General features: G+C 45.0%; 1 protein-coding gene across 1 annotated transcript; it reads right to left on the reverse strand.

The window, feature by feature from the left end:
* Positions 1-401: 401 nt before the first annotated feature.
* Positions 402-11,898, reverse strand: LOC143774788 (extracellular calcium-sensing receptor-like). Its single transcript, XM_077262556.1, has 6 exons — positions 11,600-11,898; positions 10,362-10,653; positions 3,341-4,006; positions 2,212-2,430; positions 1,415-1,538; positions 402-1,333 (listed from the first exon to the last, which is right to left on the reverse strand). The coding sequence occupies exons 1-6, from the start codon at positions 11,896-11,898 to the stop codon at positions 402-404; spliced, it is 2,532 nt and encodes an 843-aa protein (XP_077118671.1).
* Between the last annotated feature and the right edge of the window lie 10,948 nt (positions 11,899-22,846).

The following is a 22,846-nucleotide window of genomic DNA, read 5'->3' on the forward strand; positions in this document are numbered from 1 at the left end:
ATGATGTTGCGGCTTGTGATTGGTCGCATGAGCGGTCACATGAGTGGTCACGCAACCAATCACAAGCCGCGACGTCATCGAAGGTCCTTCACTCTGCATTCTTAGGAACGGAGGCAGACGCTTGCAGCGGTGACAGCCAGGGGCCGTCCGAGGGTGAGTCTATCCATATTTTTTATTTTTATTCTTTATTTTTTACATGAATATGGATCCCAGGGCCTGAAGGAGAGTTTCCTCTCCTTCAGACCCTGGGAACCATCCAGGATCACTTCCGATATTTGTGTCCCATTGACTTGTATTGGTATCGGGTATCGGTATCGGCGATATCCGATATTTTTTGGATATCGGCCGATCCAATCCGATACCGATACTTTCAAATATCGGAAGGTATCGCTCAACACTAGTCAAGGATAAAACTCGGACGTCCTACTTTGGTCATACACTTTTCTAATTAAATTTTGCCTCACATTCAAATGAGATCGAAACAATATGATGAAGCATTTGGGTAAGAATATACAAACAACAATGGCCCAACTGGAGGAAATAATGGCGAAGATCTCCATAGCCACTGTGTACTTCCCACGGGAGCTGAGAGTTGCTGGGATGAAGGAAATCCAGACACAAAGGAAGGCCAACATGCTAAATGTAATGTACTTTGCCTCATTGAAACTGTCAGGAAGTCTTCTAGCCAAGAAGGCCACAATGAAGCTGACAGTGGCCAAAAGACCCAAATACCCCAACATAACCCAAAATGCAAAAGGAGACCCCTCATTACAATTAAGAATGATAATGCTGGAAGGAGTCTGTGTGTCATACTCGGGAAACGGAGGAGCGTGAGAAAGCCAAGTCACACAGACAGATATCTGGATGAGAACACAAATCGCAATGACAGAGTAGGACAACTTTCCCCCAGTCCATCGTCGCAATCTAGTCCCAGGCTTGGTGGCCTTGAAAGCAATTACCACTGTTATAGTTTTGGCCAAGACACAAGAGATGCAGAGAGTAAAAGCCAAGCCAAATGCCACCTGACGCAACAGGCACTTCTCAGGATGTGGATATCCAATATAAGCTAATGAACTAAGGAAGCAGAAAAATAAGGCAACGAGGAGAAGACAGCTAAGAGACCAGTTATTGGCTCGGACGATTGGTGTTGCGTTGTAAGAAACAAAGATTCTCAGAGCTCCAATGGGAATGAGAGACGAAACAATAGACAGGGCTGCTAAGCTGATACCCATGGCTTCATCATAGGAGAGAAATTCAACGGTTCTTGGTAAGCACAAGTCCTGCTGGGTATTGGGCCAAGTATCCCAAGAGCATTTTTGGCACTCCACCGCATCTAGAGAAGAACATGGGGGTCAACTTGAATGCAAACTCCACATATAGGATACATGATACCTTATGACTGTATTTATGGTACCTGTGACATTTGCAATTTCTCCTTTTGGGCACTGGACACACTTGAAGCAGCACGTGGGCTTTCCTGGAATTGTTGCCTTCCGGGATCCCAAAGGACAACTCGGACTGCATATTGATTGAGGAGTCTAAATATAAGAATTCACCATATGGACATTTACACATTGAAAGCTGGAGAACAATATATTAAAGTCTCATAAAGAAGAGCTTGACATTTCACGTTTAAGTTTTCTGCTAAAGCATGTAGACGGTGGAGGTCCAACACAAACGGAACAGGCAGGTGATTAGGACACCATTTAAATGAGGGAACCAAATTTATGAACTAAAGTAAATTTAAAATTGGCCATACAATTCAGATAACTGTCTGCCGAACAGCTACAGAGAAAATATATAGAAAGCAACTGAAGGAGCTAGTAGACTCTATTGCAACGTTATAGCAAGATGGACACTTGACCCTGCATTGAAAACTGCACTTGTGGCTGGAGTGCAGGGTTGAAGGAAATATGGAATATGTGTTATAACTAGAAATTGTGGGGATTAATAGAGAAGAAAATAGGAGACAGAGGGTTATCAATGATCATCAATCAGATACCTAGGTTTCCAATAAAGATCAAAGGAAGGTATAGGAGAACATTTTGAATTCCCCCAGAATCAGGACAACTTGCACCGCTGCTGCCTAAACCCAAAATGAAAACAAAGAAAACTCTGAAAGGAAAGTACCACAATAATCCACTTCCCAAATCTCCCATATTCTCACCCCCATCTATATGCATTTGGGATGTGCAGCATATAATGTCCTACCTCTGTACTCCATATAATATCTGAATTGTTAATTTTCATTCGATTTCCTTCCGGCAATCTGGAATCATAACTTCCCACTATCTTCTGCTCCATGGAACCAGTGGCACTCATCTGCCAGTTTACAATGTCGTAGAAAGCTGGAGGATCTCCTTTATCATCAAAAAATATACGAGTTTTGTCTTTTGTCTCAAAATCTACAGCTTTAATGTAATGAAGGAGCTGAAGAAATACAAAGGATTAATACATTTATTTTCTAATTCATCAAATGTAACATTTTTGAAGCCTGAGGTCATCTTCTCTTCAGTCAAGTACTAGAAAGAAGAGCTCATGCAAATGTTGTCTATTGCGAGCCTACTACCTTACGAGAGGATTACCTGACCTATTCTCCATCCCACTGAGTCAGAAGTCTCAGCTGGAGTCTCTAAAGCTTATGCATAACCTGGCGGCTCAACTTGAAGCTCCTGTGCTCCAATACAAAATGTCTAAAAAGACCCATACACATTAGACTAATTTTGGATATCAGCATGTTTGACAGTCTAATGTGCATGGGGGCCCCCGACAGATGATTATTGGTGGAGTTAAGTGTCCGGCATATCTGATTTTGGACTATTGATACCTAAGTTCTCAAGAGATGTGCCGCTGCCAGAGATGTCTGTCAATATCTCTCTCATGGAAAACACAGGAACACTTGTTTCTCCTGGGTATTGGAGAGTTCAGTGAGATAGCTGCCGAACCATCGTTCAGCTAACAGCTATAAGATGGCTCCTACCTACTATGTGACAAGTAAAATACTGCTGTCCTCTGATTTTACACAAAAGTCTTTCACGTCTCCTCAGATACCAGGACCTGGGTGTAACTGATGCCGCTCTACCTTCTGGAAAGACAGCACACCATTGCTAGAGCCCACCTATGCTCATCTGCTGGAGCTCAGGAGCCTTTAGAAGTCACAAATATAAACACGCAACTTTCTTACCTGCCAAGGGTGTAAGGATGAGATGTTGGCACATGTACGATTAAGGAAAGGTCCCTTTCCTGGTTTACATTGTAGCAAGTTATGTATGGCCCATGCAAATGCATAAACTGCTGTGTAGGCATTAAATGTTATTCTAAGGTCCACGTTAGCCATTACACTTTCAAATTTTTCATCCCCTATACATTCATTTATTGTTTGGTTTGGCATGCCATCAGCTCTAGTATGGAGGGTGATCCACTTGCAAGAAAATGTCTCCTCCCAAAATTCAAGTAAAAAGTGATCATTTTGAGACTCTGAGGTGTGCAAGTTGTTTAGATGTTCTACAAATCCAAACATCTGCCCCCCATGAATAGCAAAACCTATAGTGCCCATCAAGACTGGTTGGAACTCTTCTATGTTAAGAAGTATAGAAGTTGACCATGATTCACTGGCTATCCAGATTTTCCCAGTTATGTTTTGTTTGGTCAATTCTTCCACCACAGGCATGAAATCAAAATCTGAAGACAAGACTAGCACCACCTTGGCTGATGAGTCTTTGATAACATTAACGATACGTGGAGCACCTCTGTTGGGTTGTCCAGTCATGATATTCTCAATGAAGGCCACACAAGCTCCAGCTTGGACTATTTCTTGCTTTACTACCTGAATGCCAGATTGACCATAATCATTATCGGTAGCCAGTAACCCAACCCATGTCCAACCAAAGTAGATGATTAACTCAGCTAGACCTCGAGATTGAAATGTATCGCTTGGTATTGTGCGGAAAAATGAAGGGAACAAGTTCCTATTGCTGAGGAACGGACTGGTGGAGAAGTAACTTATCTGTAAACAAATTAAAGAAAAATATGTCTATAAACAAATCAAAAGTAACCTTCTCCTACTTGAGGATAATCAGAAGTTTGTTTTGGAACAACATGATGGCTATATTGACCTATTAAAACAGTGATATGGCACACATCACGTAATCAATTATAGGGAGAGAAGTACTGGAAAAATCTGACCTGACAAATCTTGAATTTTACCACAGTGAAATGTAACAGTTTGGACACCCCTGGTCAAAATCACTGTTATTGTGAACATTTAAGCAAATGAAAGTTGAAATGATCTTTAGAAGGCTTAAAGTTAAAGATGATATACACTGTCATTTTTTTATTTTAAAAATTACAAAAAGGAAAATGTGCAGATGCAAAACTTTGTTCACCCTTGAAGCTTTGTGGTTCATATAACTTTAACCAAGGTTTCATCCCTTAATTAGCTTGTTAAGGTTATGGTTTGTTCACAATCATCATTAGGAAAGGCCAGGTGATGCAAATTTCTCAGCTTTATAAAAACCCAGCCTCCTCTAACCATGTGCCAAACAACAGCAGCCACGGGTTCTTCTAAGCAGCTGCCTAGCACTCTGAAAATGATGGACGCCTACAAAGTAGGAGAAGGCTATCAGAAGATAGCAAAGTGTTTTCAAGTTGCTCTTTCCTCAGTTCGAAATGTAGTTAAGAAATTGCAGTTAACAGGAACAGTGGAGGTCAAGATAAGGTCTAGAAGACCAAGCAAAATTGCAGTCAGAGCTACTCGTAAGATTATTAGACAGGCTAATCAGAATCCCTGCTTGACTGCAAAAGACCTTCAGAAAGAGTTAGCAGACTCTGGAGTTGTGGCACATTGTTCTACCGTTCTGTTGTGAATTCCGTTCTGGAGCTCCCTCCTGTGGTTGCTAATGGTATTTTTGTGAGTTCTGCCCTTGGGCTCCCTCTGGTGGTTTCGAGTGGAACTGCTGCTCCTTTAGGTAGCTGTAGCAGCTGCCTTCACTAATCGCCTTGCCTGGGTTTGTTATTTAAACCTGCTCTGGGCTTTAGTTCATGCCAGCTGTCAATGTCTTAGGTTGGATTTGGTTCTCTCCTTGGATTTCTCATATGGCCTGTCCTTGTCAGCAAAAGATAAGTTTTTGTTAGTTCTTGTTTGTCCATTTGCTTTGGACTCTATTGCTCTGCAAATATGTCTCTTTTTGTCCAGCTTGTCACTATGTCATATTCAGGCTAGCTGGAAGCTCTGGGAAAGCAGATTTGCCCCTCCACACCGTGAGTCGGTGTGGAGTTCATTTTTGTAAACTCTGCGTGGATTTTGTAGTTTTTTATACTGACCGCACAGTATCCTTTTCTCTCTGTCTATCACGTTTAGTATTGGCCTCCTTTGCTGATATCTGATTTCATTTCTGTGTACGTCATTTCCCTCTCCACTCACAGTCAATATTTGTGGGGGGCTATCTTTCCTTTTGGGGTTTTCTCTGAGGCAAGATAGCATTCTATTTCCTTCTTTAGGGGTAGCTAGTTCTTAGGCTGTGAAGAGGTGTCTAGGGAGAGTCAGGAACATCCCACGGCTATTACTAGTGTTGTTGTTAGGATTAGGGACTGCGGTCAGTAGAGTTACCACCTCCTCAGAGCTCGTTCCATGTTGCGTTTTAGCCACCAGGTCATATCAGTGTGGCCTCTTAACCACCAGGTCATAACACTGTTCAGAGACACCTGCACAAATATGGCCTTCATGGAAGAATCATCAGAAGAAAACCTCTCCTGCATCCTCACCATAAAACTCAGTGTCAGAAGAATGCAAAAGAACATCTAAACATGCCTGATGCATTTTGGAAGTCCTGTGGACCAATGAGGTTAAAATGCAACTCTTTGGCGCCACAATGATCAAAGTTGGGCACAGAATTTCAGTAAAAGAACCGAACGCCAACCATTAATCATCGGGGCAGATCAATTATGCGCTGGGATTGGGTTGCAGTGAATGGCACGGGGAACATTTCACGGGTGGAGGGAAAAATAGATTCATTGAAATTTCAACAAATTCTTGTTGCAAACATAGCACAATTTAAAAAAAGCTGAAGTTGAAAAGAGGATGGCTTCTACAAATGGATAATGATCCTAAACACACATCACAAATCACAATAGACAACCACAAAAAGCGCAAGCTGAAGGTTAAACAATGGCCCTCACAGTCCCCTGATCTGAACATCATTGAGAATCTGTGGCTAGTCCTCAAAACAGCAGAGGATGCAAGATAGCCCAGGAATCTCACAGAAAATGCTTCAAACAAGAATAAGACTCTTCTCTGGCTACAAAAAGTGCTTACAAGCTGTGATAGTCTCTAAAAGGGGTGCTACTAGGTACTAACAATGCAGGGTGCCCACAATTTTGCATCAGCCCATTTTCCTTGTTGTAATTTTTAAAATGCTAAAAATGAAAATGTATATGTAATTTTTGCCTAACATACAAAGGAAATATGTCATCTTTAATTATAAGCCTCTTAAAGGCCCCTCTCATCAGTTCCTGGATCACTTTGCCACCTGGCTTCCACACTTTCTTTCCTGTGACACCCCCACCCTTATCATGGGTGATTTTAACATTCCCATTGCTTCTCCCCTCTCCCCATCTGCTTCTCACCTTTTATCTCTAACCTCCTCTTTCGGCCTCTCGCAGCATACTAACTCTCAAACGCATGAAGATGGAAACTCCCCTGACTTGTTCTTCTCCCGGCTTTGCTCAGTGGATGATTTCACAAACTCCCCTCACCCGCTCTCTGACCACAACCTTCTTTCATTCTCTATCAAGAACTGCCATCCCGCCCAGGTCACCCCCACTTTCCACACTTATAGAAACATACAGGCCATTAACACCCAGAAACTTATGAAGAACTTGCAGTCCTCATTGGCCCCAATCTTCTCCATCTCATGTCCTGATTCTGCTCTGAAGCATTACAATGAAACCCTGCAAAGTGCCCTGGATGAAGCTGCACCTCCTATACACAGAACAACTCGGCACAGACGGCGACAACCATGGCACACGCTGCAAACACGTTTCCTGTAGCGGTGCTCCAGGTGCGCCGAACATCTGTGGAGAAAATCTAATCTACCCGAAGATTTCATCCATTATAAGTTCATGCTAAAAACATACAACTCTGCCCTTTACCTCTCCAAACAAACCTATTTCAACACCCTCATCACCTCACTGTCAAATAACCCTAAACGTCTCTTTGACACTTTCCAGTCCCTACTCAACCCAAGAGTGCAGGCCCCAACCACAGATCTCCGCGCTGACAATCTGACCAATTACTTCAAAGAAAAAATTGACCACATTCGACAGGAAATTATCTCCCAATCTCTTCATACCATGCACTGTCCTCCCTCCCCCACTGCATCTAGTTCACTCTCTGACTTTGAACCAGTTACAGAAGAAGAAGTAAGCAGGCTCCTTGCATCTTCTCGCCCGACCACTTGCACCAGTGACCCCATTCCGTCACATCTCCTCCAGTCCCTTTCCCCGGCTGTCACCTCTCACCTAACAAAAATATTCAACCTTTCCCTCACTTCTGGTATTTTTCCCTCCTCATTTAAGCATACATCCATTACTTAAAAAACCCTCCCTCAACCAAAATTGTGCCGCTAATTATAGACCTGTCTCTAATCTTCCCTTCATCTCTAAACTCCTCGAACGCCTGGTCCACTCCCGTCTTACCCGCTATCTCTCAGATAACTCTCTTCTCGACCCTCTTCAATCTGGTTTCCACTCTTTACACTCTACTGAAACTGCCCTCACTAAAGTCTCTAATGACCTATTAACAGCTAAATCTAATGGTCACTACTCCATGCTAATTCTCTTGGATCTCTCTGCAGCATTCGATACTGTGGATCATCAGCTCCTCCTCACTATGCTCCGCTCCATCGGCCTCAAGGACACCGTTCTCTCTTGGTTCTCCTCCTATCTCTCTGACCGATCCTTCACTGTATGTTTTGCTGGTTCCTCCTCCTCTCATCTTCCCCTTACTGTTGGGGTTCCTCAAGGATCAGTCCTAGGCCCCCTCCACTTCTCTTTGTATACCGCCCCTATTGGACAAACAATCAGTAGATTTGGTTTCCAGTACCATCTCTATGCTGACGACACCCAATTATACACGTCTGCTCCTGTTATCACGCCGACCTTTTTAGAAAACACCAGTGATTGTCTTACCGCTGTCTCTAACATCATGTCCTCCCTCTATCTGAAACTGAACCTGTCAAAAACTGAACTCCTCGTGTTCTCTCCCTCTACTAACCTACCTTTGCCTGACATTGCCATCTCCGTGTGCGGTTCCATCATTACTCCAAAGCAACATGCCCGCTGTCTTGGGGTCATCCTTGATTCCGAGCTTTCATTCACCCCCCACATACGATCACTGGCTCGCTCTTCTTATCTGCATCTCAAAAAGATTTCTAGAATTCGCCCTTTTCTTATTTTCGACTCTGCAAAAACTCTTACTGTCTCACTTATTCATTCTCGTCTGGACTATTGTAACTCTCTACTAATCGGCCTCCCTCTTACCAAACTCTCCCCGCTCCAATCTGTCCTGAATGCTGCTGCCAGGATCATATTCCTCACCAACCGTTACACCGATGCCTCTACCTTGTGCCAGTCATTACACTGGCTACCCATCCACTCCAGAATCCAGTACAAAACTACTACCCTCATCCACAAAGCACTCCATGGCTCAGCACCACCCTACATCTCCTCTCTGGTCTCAGTCTACCACCCTACCCGTGCCCTCCGCTCCACTAATGACCTCAGGTTAGCATACTCAATAATCAGAACCTCCTATTCCCGTCTCCAAGACTTTACACGTGCTGCGCCGATTCTTTGGAATGCACTACCTAAGTTAATACGATTAATCCCCAATCCCCACAGTTTTAAGCGTGCCCTAAAAACTCATTTGTTCAGACTGGCCTACCGCCTCAACGCATTAACCTAACTATCCCTGTGTGGCCTATAAATAAAAAAAACAAAAAACAAAACATAATCAGGTTCCTTGCATCATGTTCTCATACACTTTATGCAGTTAATAGCACTCTGTGTCTGTATTGCTACATACTTAGGCAGTTAACTGGTTCATGCAGCTTTACATGAACACCCGAGCCTTACACTATGGCTGGTCCAAATAACTAAAGCAATTGTTACCATCCACCTCTCGTGTCTCCCCTTTTCCTCATAGTTTGCAAGCTTGCGGGCAGGGCCCTCATTCCTCCTGGTATCTGTTTTTAACTGTGATTTCTGTTATACTGTAATGTCTATTGTCTGTACAAGTCCCCTCTATAAGTTGTAAAGCGCTGCGGAATATGTTGGCGCTATATAAATAAAAATTATTATTATTATTATTATTTTATCTTCTACTTGCTTAACTGTTTACAATAACACTCATTTTAACTCGGGGTGCCCAAACTTTTACATACTGTATATGTGGGCTTACATGTGCCCCTTTCTAGTAGTGTGAACCAATTCAAGAAAAATCAGATAAAAACACAGAGGTGAAAAATTTGTAGATAAAACTTGTGGTAAACGTACCTTCACATTAAGCGACGCTGCAGCGATAGCGACAACGATGCTGATCGCTGCAGCGTCGCTGTTTGATCGCTGGAGAGCTGTCACACAGACCGCTCTCCAGCGACCAACGATGCCGAGGTCCCCGGGTAACCAGGGTAAACATCGGGTTACTAAGCGCAGGGCCGCGCTTAGTAACCCGATGTTTATCCTGGTTACCAGCGTAAAATGTAAAAAAACCAAACAGTACATACTTACATTCGCGTCCCCCGGCGTCCGCTTCCTGCACTGACTGAGCGCCGCCCCTAACAGCAGAGCGGTGACGTCACCGCTGTGCTGTACTTTCACTTTCACTTTACGGCGCTCAGTCAGTGTGGGAAGCGGACGCCGGGGGACGCGAAGGTGAGTATGTAGTTTGTTTTTTTACATTTTACACTGGTAACCAGGGTAAACATCGGGTTACTAAGCGCGGCCCTGCGCTTAGTAACCCGATGTTTACCCTGGTTACCACAGTGTAAAACATCGCTGGTATCGTTGCTTTTGGTGTCAAACACGACGATACACGCCGGTCAGACGACCAAATAAAGTTCTGAACTTTGTTCAACGACCAGCGATATCACAGCAGGATCCTGATCGCTGCTGCGTGTCAAACTAAACGATATCGCTATCCGGGACGCTGCAACGTCACGGATCGCTAGCGATATCGTTTAGTGTGAAGGTACCTTAAGGAAAAAGAGATATGTGGAAATGTGGACAAGGACTTATTTCGGCTAGGAAGGACACTTCTGGGACATAAACTGCTCCTCAAACAAGGAGGACCATGTTCACCTTACCTGTGGATATCTGTATAGACCCAAGATTTGAGCCATGAGGATTGAGCGTGTAGATGCAGAATCACCAATAATCCCAGCCAGGGTTCCTTCGTCACCACAATGATAATTTGGGACACTTGGTTCCCCTCCCGATAACATCCACAAGGTGCCTTCTGCCACTCTTCTCACGACAGTGCAAATTTCATAAATCTGGAATCCCAGAGTGATATTGGGAAGAAGACCTGGATTTTTATTGATCTCCTCCACAGCGAATATAAGGGCCTGCATGATCTGGTAGTTTCGAACTTCAAGTCTAATGGAGTAAAATGTAGATGGTTGAAGTTTTTTTTTTGCATATATCTGTATCTATGTAGTAGAACATGTCGTACTATTCTCCCTAACCATCCCTTTGGTCTTATGGATCTACAATTCCTACTTTCTTTTCTAAAATGTGTTAGGCTAGCCCTGTAGGTATTAATTTGAGGGTATAACCTGGACTAGATTAGATATGATAGAGAAATACATTAGGATTTTATGAGAAAAGCCTTTATATATACTGTCCCAATTGATCCTTCCATTTCAAATTTGAGAAATGTATCACTAACTCCAGACTAGTGATATTCACCCCATTAATAATCTCTCCGTAGATCCTTCTCAATTGTTGATCCAGGTAAGATGTGTCTGTACCTGCACTCCTGATGGAGATTCCAGAATATCGAGAAGTTCCTTGAAAAAGTTTTATTTGGACAGGTTTTAAAGTCAACGCGTTTCAAAGTCACACAGGACTTCTTCCCCAGGAGAAAACCCAATAAACCTCTCAAAACCAAACATAGCTCCTTCTCAAGTAACATTCTCCTTTCTTAAAAATTAAGATGATGGCTATTTTCCACTAGTAACTTACTTCTAAACAGAGAAAGGGCAGAAATAGAATTGGTATTTTCTCCTACAAGAAGGTAGCTTCATATCTCCACTTAGACTGGAGCAAGTTAGAAGATTTCTCTTCCGCAACATTATTTTTATCATTGGGTTCCGGCAGAGAAAGTCCACATACTAGGCATTGGCAAAGGCCATTGTGCTTCTACTTTGAAGAACAACGCAAGGTCCTTGTGTCCTGGTTTTGCTGTAACAATTACCATTCATATAACATCTTAGTACCAGATATTTGGTATTGATGAGCTCTCCACACCAGTACCAGACTTCATATCTACCTACTGCCAAATTAAACAAATATAACCCTTATAGATGTTCGATAGACTTACTGTTGACATATAAGATCTTCTGGTTTGCTTGTAAAATGAGTTTCTGAATAAATTCTTTTCACGTGAATGGAAAATGTTCCTCCTATGACCAGGTCCCCAAACTGACCTAGGTAGCCACTGAAATTGCCACCAGGTATCTGGCAGCCTGCAGTGGATGTCACGCCCTCACTCATTTGCACAGTGCAGATATACAAAAGCCAAACCTCACAAAGCAACAGGTAAGTGATCTTATATAGCCACTGCATGTGTCGTAAGGTTACATTCAGATCTAGCAGATCAAAAGTTGGATAATATGTCATGATTGGCTTTCACATAGAGATATGGTGGGACTAGAGAGTTGATGAGGTGAAGAACACCACCCAAAGAGCAACAATCTTCTATTTTCTATCTATCTTCTACTCAAATGGTGTAAAATCTTTCAATAAGAGAATAGTCTTAATCTCACATACATAGTAAGAAATCCACCTCAGAGAAACCAGATACATTCAAGAAACAGGTTTATATGCCCCATTATACCTCCCTTCCCCTTCTTTGCTTCCTTCGCCTTTTTTGTCCCTCTAATTTCTCTTGGCTTTGACTTTTTTTATTTCCCCCCCCTCTCGTTTTCTTTCCCTTATGCTTCTTCTGTCATTCTATTTCTTCTTCTCTTTCCTCTATTTCCTTTCTCTACTCTTCTCTTGCCTTTTCCTTCTCGTCCTTTCTCCCTCCTTTTCTTCTTCTTTTTCTCTTACCAGGGTTCCTTTCCTTCCTTCTTTCTCTTATTCTCTTGTCTCCCTTCCCTTTGTATCTTTTACTTTTAGTCACTTTCTCGTTCTCTATCCTTATCCTTTTCTCTCACCTCTCTTCCTTTCCCTTGTTCTCCTCTTTCTTCCTTACCTCCCTTTGCTCTTTTAACTTCTTTCCTTCTTTGCCTTGAAATTCTCTATATCCGGTCACTTGTAAAATGTCCTTTTAGTGCCAGAAATGTAAATAATCCTTGTGTTTTTTTTGTGTGGCCGAGAATAAAATTTCCCACCTCAACAAAATCCCCCTCAAAAATTATATCTTAGTCTAGAACATATCTAGAACACCACCAGTCCCAATCATTGAGTGCAGCTTACTCTCAGACATGTGCAAAAGTATTCCACCAACACACAACACACATAATGCCATCTCACAGATAGCAAGAAGATCAGTGGTTTAAATACCTAAAAGATGAATAGGTCCTGGGAGGCTTGAGGATAATTATTGGAAAGGATGATGTCAATACAACTAATCATCCCAAGTGACTCGTTATCATCTTATACTAGTATAATTTACAGCCATCTCATAATGCAATCATCCAACTGAAATAAAATATAGGGCACAATGTGTTATGACCCCAATGGCAGAGGGTCTCAGAAATAATTACTAAGTCTGCAAACACAAAAAACCAGCTCATAGGGCAGTGGTAACTGAGCTGACCATATATCTAATCCTAGCACCACAAATAGCAGCAGCCGGGGAACGTGCCTACGTTGGTTCTAGACGTCTCGCGCCAGCCGGAGAACTAACTAACCCTAGAAGGGAAAAGAAAGACCTTTCTTGCCTCCAGAGAAAAGACCCCAAAAGTTGGATACAAGCCCCCAACAAATAATAACGGTGAGGTAAGAGGAAAAGACAAACGTAAGAATGAGCTAGGTATTTAGCAAAGAGAGGCCCACTAGCTAATAGCAGAATATAGTAAGATGACTTATGTGGTCAGCAAAAACCCTATCAAATTATCCACGCTGGATATTCAAGAACCCCCGAACCGTCTAACGGCCCGGGGGGAGAACACCAGCCCCCTAGAGCTTCCAGCAAAGTCAGGAATCACATTTAGTACAAGCTGGACAAAAGATAAGAGCAAAGCAAATAACCAAAAAACAAAGAAGCACTACTTAGCTTAATTTTGCACGAACCAGGACCAGCAGACAGGAGCAAACAGAAAGGATCTGATTACAACGATGCCAGGCACTGGACTAAGGATCCAGGAAGTTTATATAGCAATACCCCTGGACTAACGACCCAGGTGGGTGCCAAACTGAGGAAAGACAATCCCAGAGTCATATCACTAGTAACCACAAGAGGGAGCCAAAAAGTCTAATTCACAACAGTACCCCCCCCTTAAGGAGGGGTCACCGAACCCTCACCAAGACCACCAGGGCGATCAGGATGAGCAGCGTGAAAGGCACGAACTAAATCGGCCGCATGCACATCAGAAGCAACCACCCAGGAATTATCCTCCTGACCATAGCCCTTCCACTTGACCAGATACTGAAGCCTCCGTCTGGAGAGACGAGAATCCAAGATCTTCTCCACCACGTACTCCAACTCGCCCTCAACCAACACCGGAGCAGGAGGCTCAACAGAAGGAACCACAGGTACAACGTACCGCCGCAACAAAGACCTATGGAACACGTTGTGAATGGCAAACGACACCAGAAGATCCAAGCGAAAGGACACAGGATTAAGGATTTCCAATATCTTGTAAGGACCGATGAAGCGAGGCTTAAATTTAGGAGAGGAGACCTTCATAGGAACAAATCGAGAAGACAGCCATACCAAATCCCCAACACGAAGTCGGGGACCCACACCGCGGCGGCGGTTGGCAAAACGCTGAGCCTTCTCCTGTGACAACTTTAAGTTGTCCACCACATGATTCCAGATCTGCTGCAACCTATCCACCACAGAATCTACCCCAGGACAGTCAGAAGGCTCCACATGTCCCGAGGAAAAACGAGGATGGAAACCAGAGTTGCAGAAAAATGGCGAAACCAAAGTAGCGGAACTAGCCCGATTATTAAGGGCAAACTCAGCCAACGGCAAGAAGGTCACCCAATCATCCTGATCCGCAGAAACAAAACACCTCAAATAAGCCTCCAGAGTCTGATTAGTTCGCTCCGTTTGTCCATTAGTCTGAGGATGAAAGGCAGACGAAAACATCAAATCAATGCCCATCCTAGCACAAAAGGATCGCCAGAACCTGGAAACAAACTGGGATCCTCTGTCAGACACAATATTCTCAGGAATGCCGTGTAAACGAACCACATTCTGAAAGAACACAGGAACCAGATCGGAAGAGGAAGGCAGCTTAGGCAAAGGCACCAAATGGACCATTTTAGAAAAGCGATCACATACCACCCAAATGACAGACATGCCCTGAGACACCGGGAGATCTGAAATGAAATCCATGGAAATGTGTGTCCAAGGCCTCTTCGGGACAGGCAAGGGTGAGAGCAACCCACTGGCACGAGAACAGCAAGGCTTAGCTCGAGCACAAGTCCCACAGGACTGCACAAATGACCGCACATCCCGTGACAAGGAAGGCCACCAAAAGGACCTAGCCACCAGATCTCTGGTGCCAAAAATTCCCGGATGCCCTGCCAACACCGAGGAATGAACCTCGGAAATGACTCTGCTGGTCCACTTATCAGGAACAAACAGTCTATCAGGTGGACAAGAGTCAGGTCTACCAGCCTGAAATCTCTGCAACACACGTCGCAAATCAGGAGAAATGGCCGACAAGATAACTCCCTCTTTAAGAATACCAACTGGCTCTGCGACTCCAGGAGAGTCAGGCACAAAGCTCCTTGAAAGAGCATCAGCCTTCACATTCTTTGAACCTGGTAAATACGAGACCACAAAGTCAAAACGGGAGAAAAACAATGACCAGCGGGCCTGTCTAGGATTCAGGCGTTTAGCAGACTCGAGATACATCAAATTTTTGTGATCAGTCAAGACCACCACACGATGCTTAGCACCCTCGAGCCAATGACGCCACTCCTCAAATGCCCACTTCATGGCCAGCAACTCCCGATTGCCAACATCATAATTCCGCTCAGCAGGCGAAAACTTCCTAGAGAAGAAAGCACATGGTCTCATTACCGAGCAACCAGGACCTCTCTGCGACAAAACGGCCCCTGCCCCAATCTCAGAAGCATCCACTTCGACCTGAAAGGGAAGTGAGACATCAGACTGGCACAAAACAGGCGCCGAAGTAAACCGGCGCTTCAACTCTTGGAACGCCTCCACGGCTGCAGGAGCCCAGTTAGAAACATCAGAACCTTTCTTGGTCATATCCGTCAAAGGTTTAACAACGCTAGAAAAATTAGCGATAAAACGACGGTATAAGTTAGCAAAACCCAAGAACTTCTGAAGACTCTTAACTGACGTGGGTTGAGTCCAATCATGAATAGCTCGGACCTTGACTGGGTCCATCTCCACAGCAGAAGGGGAAAAAATAAACCCCAAAAAGGGAACCTTCTGTACTCCAAAGAGACACTTTGAGCCCTTAACAAACAAAGCATTCTCACGCAAAACCTGAAACACCATCCTGACCTGCTCCACATGTGAGTCCCAATCTTCAGAGAAAACCAGAATATCATCCAGATAAACAATCATAAATTTATCCAGATACTTCCGGAAAATATCATGCATAAAGGACTGAAACACTGAGGGAGCATTAGAGAGCCCAAAAGGCATCACCAAGTACTCAAAATGACCTTCGGGCGTATTAAATGCTGTCTTCCATTCATCTCCTTGCTTAATGCGCACAAGGTTGTACGCACCACGAAGATCTATCTTGGTGAACCACTTGGCACCTTTAATCCGGGCAAACAAGTCCGACAACAGAGGCAAAGGATACTGAAATTTAACAGTGATTTTATTCAGAAGCCGATAGTCAATACAAGGTCTCAAAGATCCGTCCTTCTTGGCCACAAAAAAGAATCCCGCACCAAGAGGGGAAGAGGATGGACGGATATGCCCCTTCTCCAGAGACTCCTTGATATACGAACGCATTGCGGCATGCTCAGGTACAGACAGATTAAATAGTCTTCCCTTAGGAAATTTACTACCTGGAATCAAATCTATGGCGCAGTCACAGTCCCTATGAGGAGGCAGAGCACTGGACCTGGACTCGCTGAATACATCCTGATAATCAGACAAATACTCAGGAACTTCCGAAGGAGTAGAGGAAGCAATAGACACTGGCGGGGAATCAGCATGAATTCCCTGACAGCCCCAACTTGACACAGACATTGCCTTCCAATCCAACACTGGATTGTGGGTCTGTAACCATGGCAGACCCAAAACGACCAAATCATGCATTTTATGCAGAACAAGAAAACAAATCACCTCCCGATGTTCAGGAGTCATGCACATGGTTACCTGCGTCCAAAACTGCGGTTTATTTTCCGCCAATGGCGTAGCATCAATACCTCTAAGAGGAATAGGATTTACCAACGGTTCAAGAACAAAACCACAGCGCTTGGCAAATGACAGATCCATAAGACTCAGGGCAGCACCTGAATCCACAAACGCCATAACAGGGTAAGAAGACAATGAGCAAATTAAAGTCACAGACAAAATAAATTTAGGTTGCAAATTACCAATGGCGACAGGACTAACAACCCTTGTTAGGCGTTTAGAGCATGCTGATATAACATGTGTAGAATCACCACAGTAAAAACACAACCCATTCTGACATCTATGATTTTTCCACTCATTTCTAGTCTGAATTCTATCACATTGCATTAAATCAGGTGTTTGTTCAGACAACACCACCATAGGATTAGCGGTTTTGCGCTCCCGCAAACGCCGGTCAATTTGAATAGCCAGCGCCATGGAATCATTCAGACTTGTAGGAATGGGGAAACCCACCATCACATTCTTAATGGCTTCAGAAAGGCCATTTCTGAAATTTGCGGCCAGAGCACACTCATTCCACTGAGTAAGCACGGACCATTTCCGAAATTTTTGGCAATACACTTCAGCTTCATCCTGGCCCTGAGAAATCGCCAGCAAGGCTTTTTCTGCCTGAACTTCAAGATTGGGTTCCTCGTAAAGCAATCCGAGCGCCAGAAAAAACGCATCAATATTCGCCAATGCCGGATCTCCTGGCGCTAGCAAGAAAGCCCAATCCTGAGGGTCGCCCCGTAAAAAAGAGATAACAATTTTAACTTGCTGAGCTGAATCTCCAGATGAACGGGGTCTCAGAGATAGAAACAATTTACAATTATTCCTGAAATTCCTAAACTTAAATCGGTCTCCAGAAAACAGTTCAGGAATAGGTATTTTAGGTTCAGACATTGGACTACTGGTAACAAAATCTTGTATGCCCTGCACACGAGCAGCAAGCTGGTCTACACTTGTAATCAAGGTCTGGACATTCATGTCTGCAGCAAGCACAAGCCACTCAGAGGTAAAGGGGAGGAAGAGAGGAAAAAAGAACAAAAAAAAAAAACTCAGAATTTCCTTTCTTATAATCCCACTTCTGCAATGCATTAAACATTCAATGTTGGCCTGGCATACTGTTATGACCCCAATGGCAGAGGGTCTCAGAAATAATTACTAAGTCTGCAAACACAAAAAACCAGCTCATAGGGCAGTGGTAACTGAGCTGACCATATATCTAATCCTAGCACCACAAATAGCAGCAGCCGGGGAACGTGCCTACGTTGGTTCTAGACGTCTCGCGCCAGCCGGAGAACTAACTAACCCTAGAAGGGAAAAGAAAGACCTTTCTTGCCTCCAGAGAAAAGACCCCAAAAGTTGGATACAAGCCCCCAACAAATAATAACGGTGAGGTAAGAGGAAAAGACAAACGTAAGAATGAGCTAGGTATTTAGCAAAGAGAGGCCCACTAGCTAATAGCAGAATATAGTAAGATGACTTATGTGGTCAGCAAAAACCCTATCAAATTATCCACGCTGGATATTCAAGAACCCCCGAACCGTTTAACGGCCCGGGGGGAGAACACCGGCCCCCTAGAGCTTCCAGCAAAGTCAGGAATCACATTTAGTACAAGCTGGACAAAAGATAAGAGGAAAGCAAATAACCAAAAAACAAAGAAGCACTACTTAGCTTAATTTTGCACGAACCAGGACCAGCAGACAGGAGCAAACAGAAAGGATCTGATTACAACGATGCCAGGCACTGGACTAAGGATCCAGGAAGTTTATATAGCAACACCCCTGGACTAACGACCCAGGTGGGTGCCAAACTGAGGAAAGACAATCCCAGAGTCATATCACTAGTAACCACAAGAGGGAGCCAAAAAGTCTAATTCACAACAACAATGATCCAGTGTGACCAAGTGGTCAGGTAGACAGTAATGGCTCCTATATAAAGCGGTGGACACTACAGAAATATATATGTGCAAAGCGCAAAACATTAAAGTGTCTCTAGTGCATTAGGTTAGACAGTGTATATTACATGGCAGTGCAGCGCTGAGCCCCGACGCGCGTTTCGCGTGATGCTTCATCCTGGGGGGTAGCTGTCTAACCTAATGCACTAGAGACACTTTACTTTTTGCGCTTTGCACATATATATTTCTGTAGTGTACAACGCTTTATATAGGAGCCATTACTGTCTACCTGATCACTTGGTCACACTGGATCATTGTGCCCTATACAAATGCACTTTATTTATTTTTTATCCTTATTTATATATGGTTGTTACAAATAGTCTGTGGGCACCAGACTTTCACATAGCATTGCTGCTATTATGTCTCTATTATCTTCATACTGCCATCTTGTGATATGAATTCTTATACATCAGTGGATATGCATATGAACCTTTGGGTCTTTTTATAATTTTTCTTCATGCAGTTTTGACTAAGACCTCGGTCTCCGTAATTCCCCTACATTTTGCTATTACACTATATTAATTGAAAGTATTTGAATTCGTATTATTGTATGCTACTTTATACTTCCTGATGCTTCAATTTTTAGGCTTCAGTATATTACTAGTGCAGGCAGCTTATTTTGCATTTGTATCTCCCTTGAATTACTTATTTTCTAAAGGTTTTTAATCTTTTCTTGATTTAATAAAATATATTTGTTTTTAATTAGCATAAGCTTCATTGTCCTTATAAGATTTATCTGTTCATTAATGGAAGTGCCTTGAATTTAGGCTTGTAATAGGTGTATTCTGTATAGAGCAATTTATGGGGTCCATTATTCTGTATGGGGCAATATATGGGGTTCATTATGTTAGGGCTAGCGGAACGCACTGAGTATAGATAGGAAGCTACAAGGTGCGTTCGCAGCCCAGGGTCCACCGTGCAGAGATATCTGCTGCAAAGTAACGGCGGATAACCTCTGAGCTCACAAGTGGGTTAAGCTTCACCCCGTGTGAACTGGAAACGATCTCTGTTGACTCACAGAGGCACGCTGTACTCAAAACTATTACCCTGACTACGGGTTGTGCTTGCTCTGGAACTCTTCTGTGCTAACCGCACACATGAAGGAACCAGATGATAAGCCAAAGCTAATTGACCCCACTGACGCTAACTGCCTGCCTGTACAGTCCCAAAGCTACAGCCTCAAACCACATATATAGAGTGGTATAGTATCCACTGGCATAAGTCAAACACATTTGATACTAGCACATGGCGTGTGGCCATGCGAACCTTTTATAGCTGCAGCTCTTTCAGGACCTTCCTGGTGGACCAGTAGGAGCTGCTACAGGGCCTGAGCGTGTGACCCCCGACCTCCAATGAGAGGTCCTCCCGTGGGCATGCTCAGTGTGTGATAAGCAGGACTTAGTCCCAGAAAAGCCTGCTCACCACTGACCAGTGCTGGCTACAAAGGCAGTGCCTGGAAAGGCAGCAGTAACCATTCGCACAGTATCAGGCTGAGCCAGACGCTGGGACCGACGTCTCCGCTGAGCAGGTTCCACTGCGGCTGGAGGAGAATGGGAGACCACAGCGGACATGGTTCGAGATTCTGCCTGTGCAGCGGTGGGGACTCGACACCTAACATGCCCCCTCCTCCTTGAGCCTCGCTACGCTCAAAGGCTGCAATGAGCAGCGGAGCCCGAATGTGCTCCACAGGTTCCCAGGTTCTGCCCTCTGGGCTGTGACTTTTCCTGTCCACCAGATAGTACTTCTTGCCACGTACCACCTTGCACCCCATGATAGAGTTCACCTTGTACTCATCTGTGGATGAACCCGATGTCCCGGCAGATGACTCGGAAAAGCGGGATATATAGACGGGCTTTAAGAGGGAAACATGAAAGGTGTCGGTGATACCAAGACGCGGAGGACTAGCCAAATGGTAGACCACAGGGTTAACCTGTTCCAGAACCTTGAAAGGACCAATGTAGCGAGGCGCAAACTTAGTTGATCTCAATTCGCAGCCTGATGATACGGGCGGAGAGCCACACTAAGTCGCCAGTAGCGAAGGTCAGAGCGGGGCCCCGGTATGCATTGGCAGAAACCCTCATTCTCTCCTTGGAGGCCCGAATGGCATCCTGTGTGCAGTCCCAAAAGTCACGTGCCTCCACTGCCCAGTCTGCCACCCTGGAATCAGTGGATGACACGGGCATGGGCACAGGGACATGCGGATGCTGGCCGTAGTTAAGGAGAAATGGAGTCTGCCCAGTGGAGTCGGCTACGGCGTTGTTCAGAGCAAATTCCGCCAAAGGTAGCAAAGATGTCCAGTCATCCTGCCTCGCAGAGACAAAATGTCGCAGGTATGTGACCAGAGTCTGGTTGGCTCTCTCTACCAACCCATTTGTCTCGGGATGGTATGCAGAAGAGAGATTCAGCTCAATGCTGAGTAAAGACAGCGCTCTCTCCAAAACCGAGATGCGAACTGGGGACCTCGGTCACTGACAATTTTCTCAGACATACCATGTAGATGGAAAATATGTTTAATGAACAACGCCGCTAAGGCCCATGCAGAATGCAGCGCCCCAGAGTCCTGGTCGTTGCAGTACTGATGCTCCGCCGCTAAGGGGGGCTGTGGTATGTCTGATGGCACTGAAGGAGTTCACCTGACCAGGTATCACAGACACCAATACATTTCACAGTCTGGCCTCCAGGGGGAGCTAAGGGTACTATTCATTAGGCCACTCCTCACAGTCTGGTAAAACTGGGGGTTAGACAGGAAGTGAGACAGAAAGCTGACTGGGTTGGAACCAGGCAACACCTTGTGGCAGAGGGTGTTGTAGGGGGAAGATTCAGAGGGGTCCCTGTCAGGGGTGGGATCCTGACAGAGGCCTAGCAACCAGAGAGAACGTTACGGGACCGCGCCTGCACGATATAGCGGCGGTGCCCCAAGAAAGGACAAGAAGCGAGATTTATTGTGCTGAGTGAGAAACGAGATCAATGCAACAAGGAGTATACCAGTAGGAGTCGTGCTGTAAGACGAGGCAACATCCTATTGAGGCGCATAACCGGTGGCCGGAACGCCGAGGAAGTACTAGGTTCCAAGCCAGACTTCAAACCTATGGCAGGACAGTCAGTTAGAGGCGGGCTGTCTCACCCAATTGACCTAGGAAGACTCAGGGGGGTAACAACAGGAGTGGGGCGACGCTTGAGTCCCGGAAGAGCTCCGAGCCTCCCCGTCATACGGGTGCGTCCTAATCTTAACATCTGGGGACGAAGAAGAACATCAGAATCAGAATCGAGTTGTGAGGGAACACGAGAAACAGACACAACAGTTGTGGGGACTTTCCGTAAGCACAGCAGGGGAGGACCACAACACACTAGCGCTGGAAGGTAGGCACAGATTTCCACCTGAGAAGGGAAATCTGGACGTGCCATTGGACCGGCCGGACTTGCGCAGCCCGGTTAGCCGTATTCCGGACTGAGGATCCAGAAGCCTTCAGTAAAGAGGTAAAGAGACTGCAACCTGGTGTCCTCGTTATTTACTGCGACCTGCACCACACTACAGCATCACCACCATTTAGCACCACCTTTCACTGGACGCCCCTCAGCAGGGTCACAGACCGGGTCTAGCCACCGTGACAACCCCAGAACAGAGACTCAGAGGCCCAGTACCGGGTACCCCTCGGCCCTGTGGCAGTGGGGGCGCTCCACAGAAGGTAACCGTGGAAGCGGCGCCAAGTGCACCATTTTAGAAAAATGATCGGTGACTACCCAGATAACGGTGCAGCTACGAGACTTAGGTAAGCCCACCATGAAGTCCATCCCGACCATCTCCCAGGGCCTGCCTGCCACCGGCAGGGGGTAAAGTAGCCCAGCAGGCCATTGTCGAGGAGACCGATTCTTGGCGCAGGAGACACACGCCCGAATATAATCCCCGATGTAACGAGCCATATGCGGCCACCAGTATGTCCTCGACAGAAGATTAAATGTCCTCTTGGTCCCAAAATGTCCACCCACCCTGGATGAATGAGCCCAAGAGAGAACCTCCAGTCACAAATTTGATGGTACAAAAGTCTTGCCCGGGGGCACAGACCCTAGCGAAACCGGAGCCACGGTTGTCAGGCTCTCAG

The sequence above is a fragment of the Ranitomeya variabilis genome, chromosome 5 (assembly GCF_051348905.1).
Source record: "Ranitomeya variabilis isolate aRanVar5 chromosome 5, aRanVar5.hap1, whole genome shotgun sequence".
In the NCBI taxonomy this organism is placed as follows: domain Eukaryota; kingdom Metazoa; phylum Chordata; class Amphibia; order Anura; family Dendrobatidae; genus Ranitomeya; species Ranitomeya variabilis.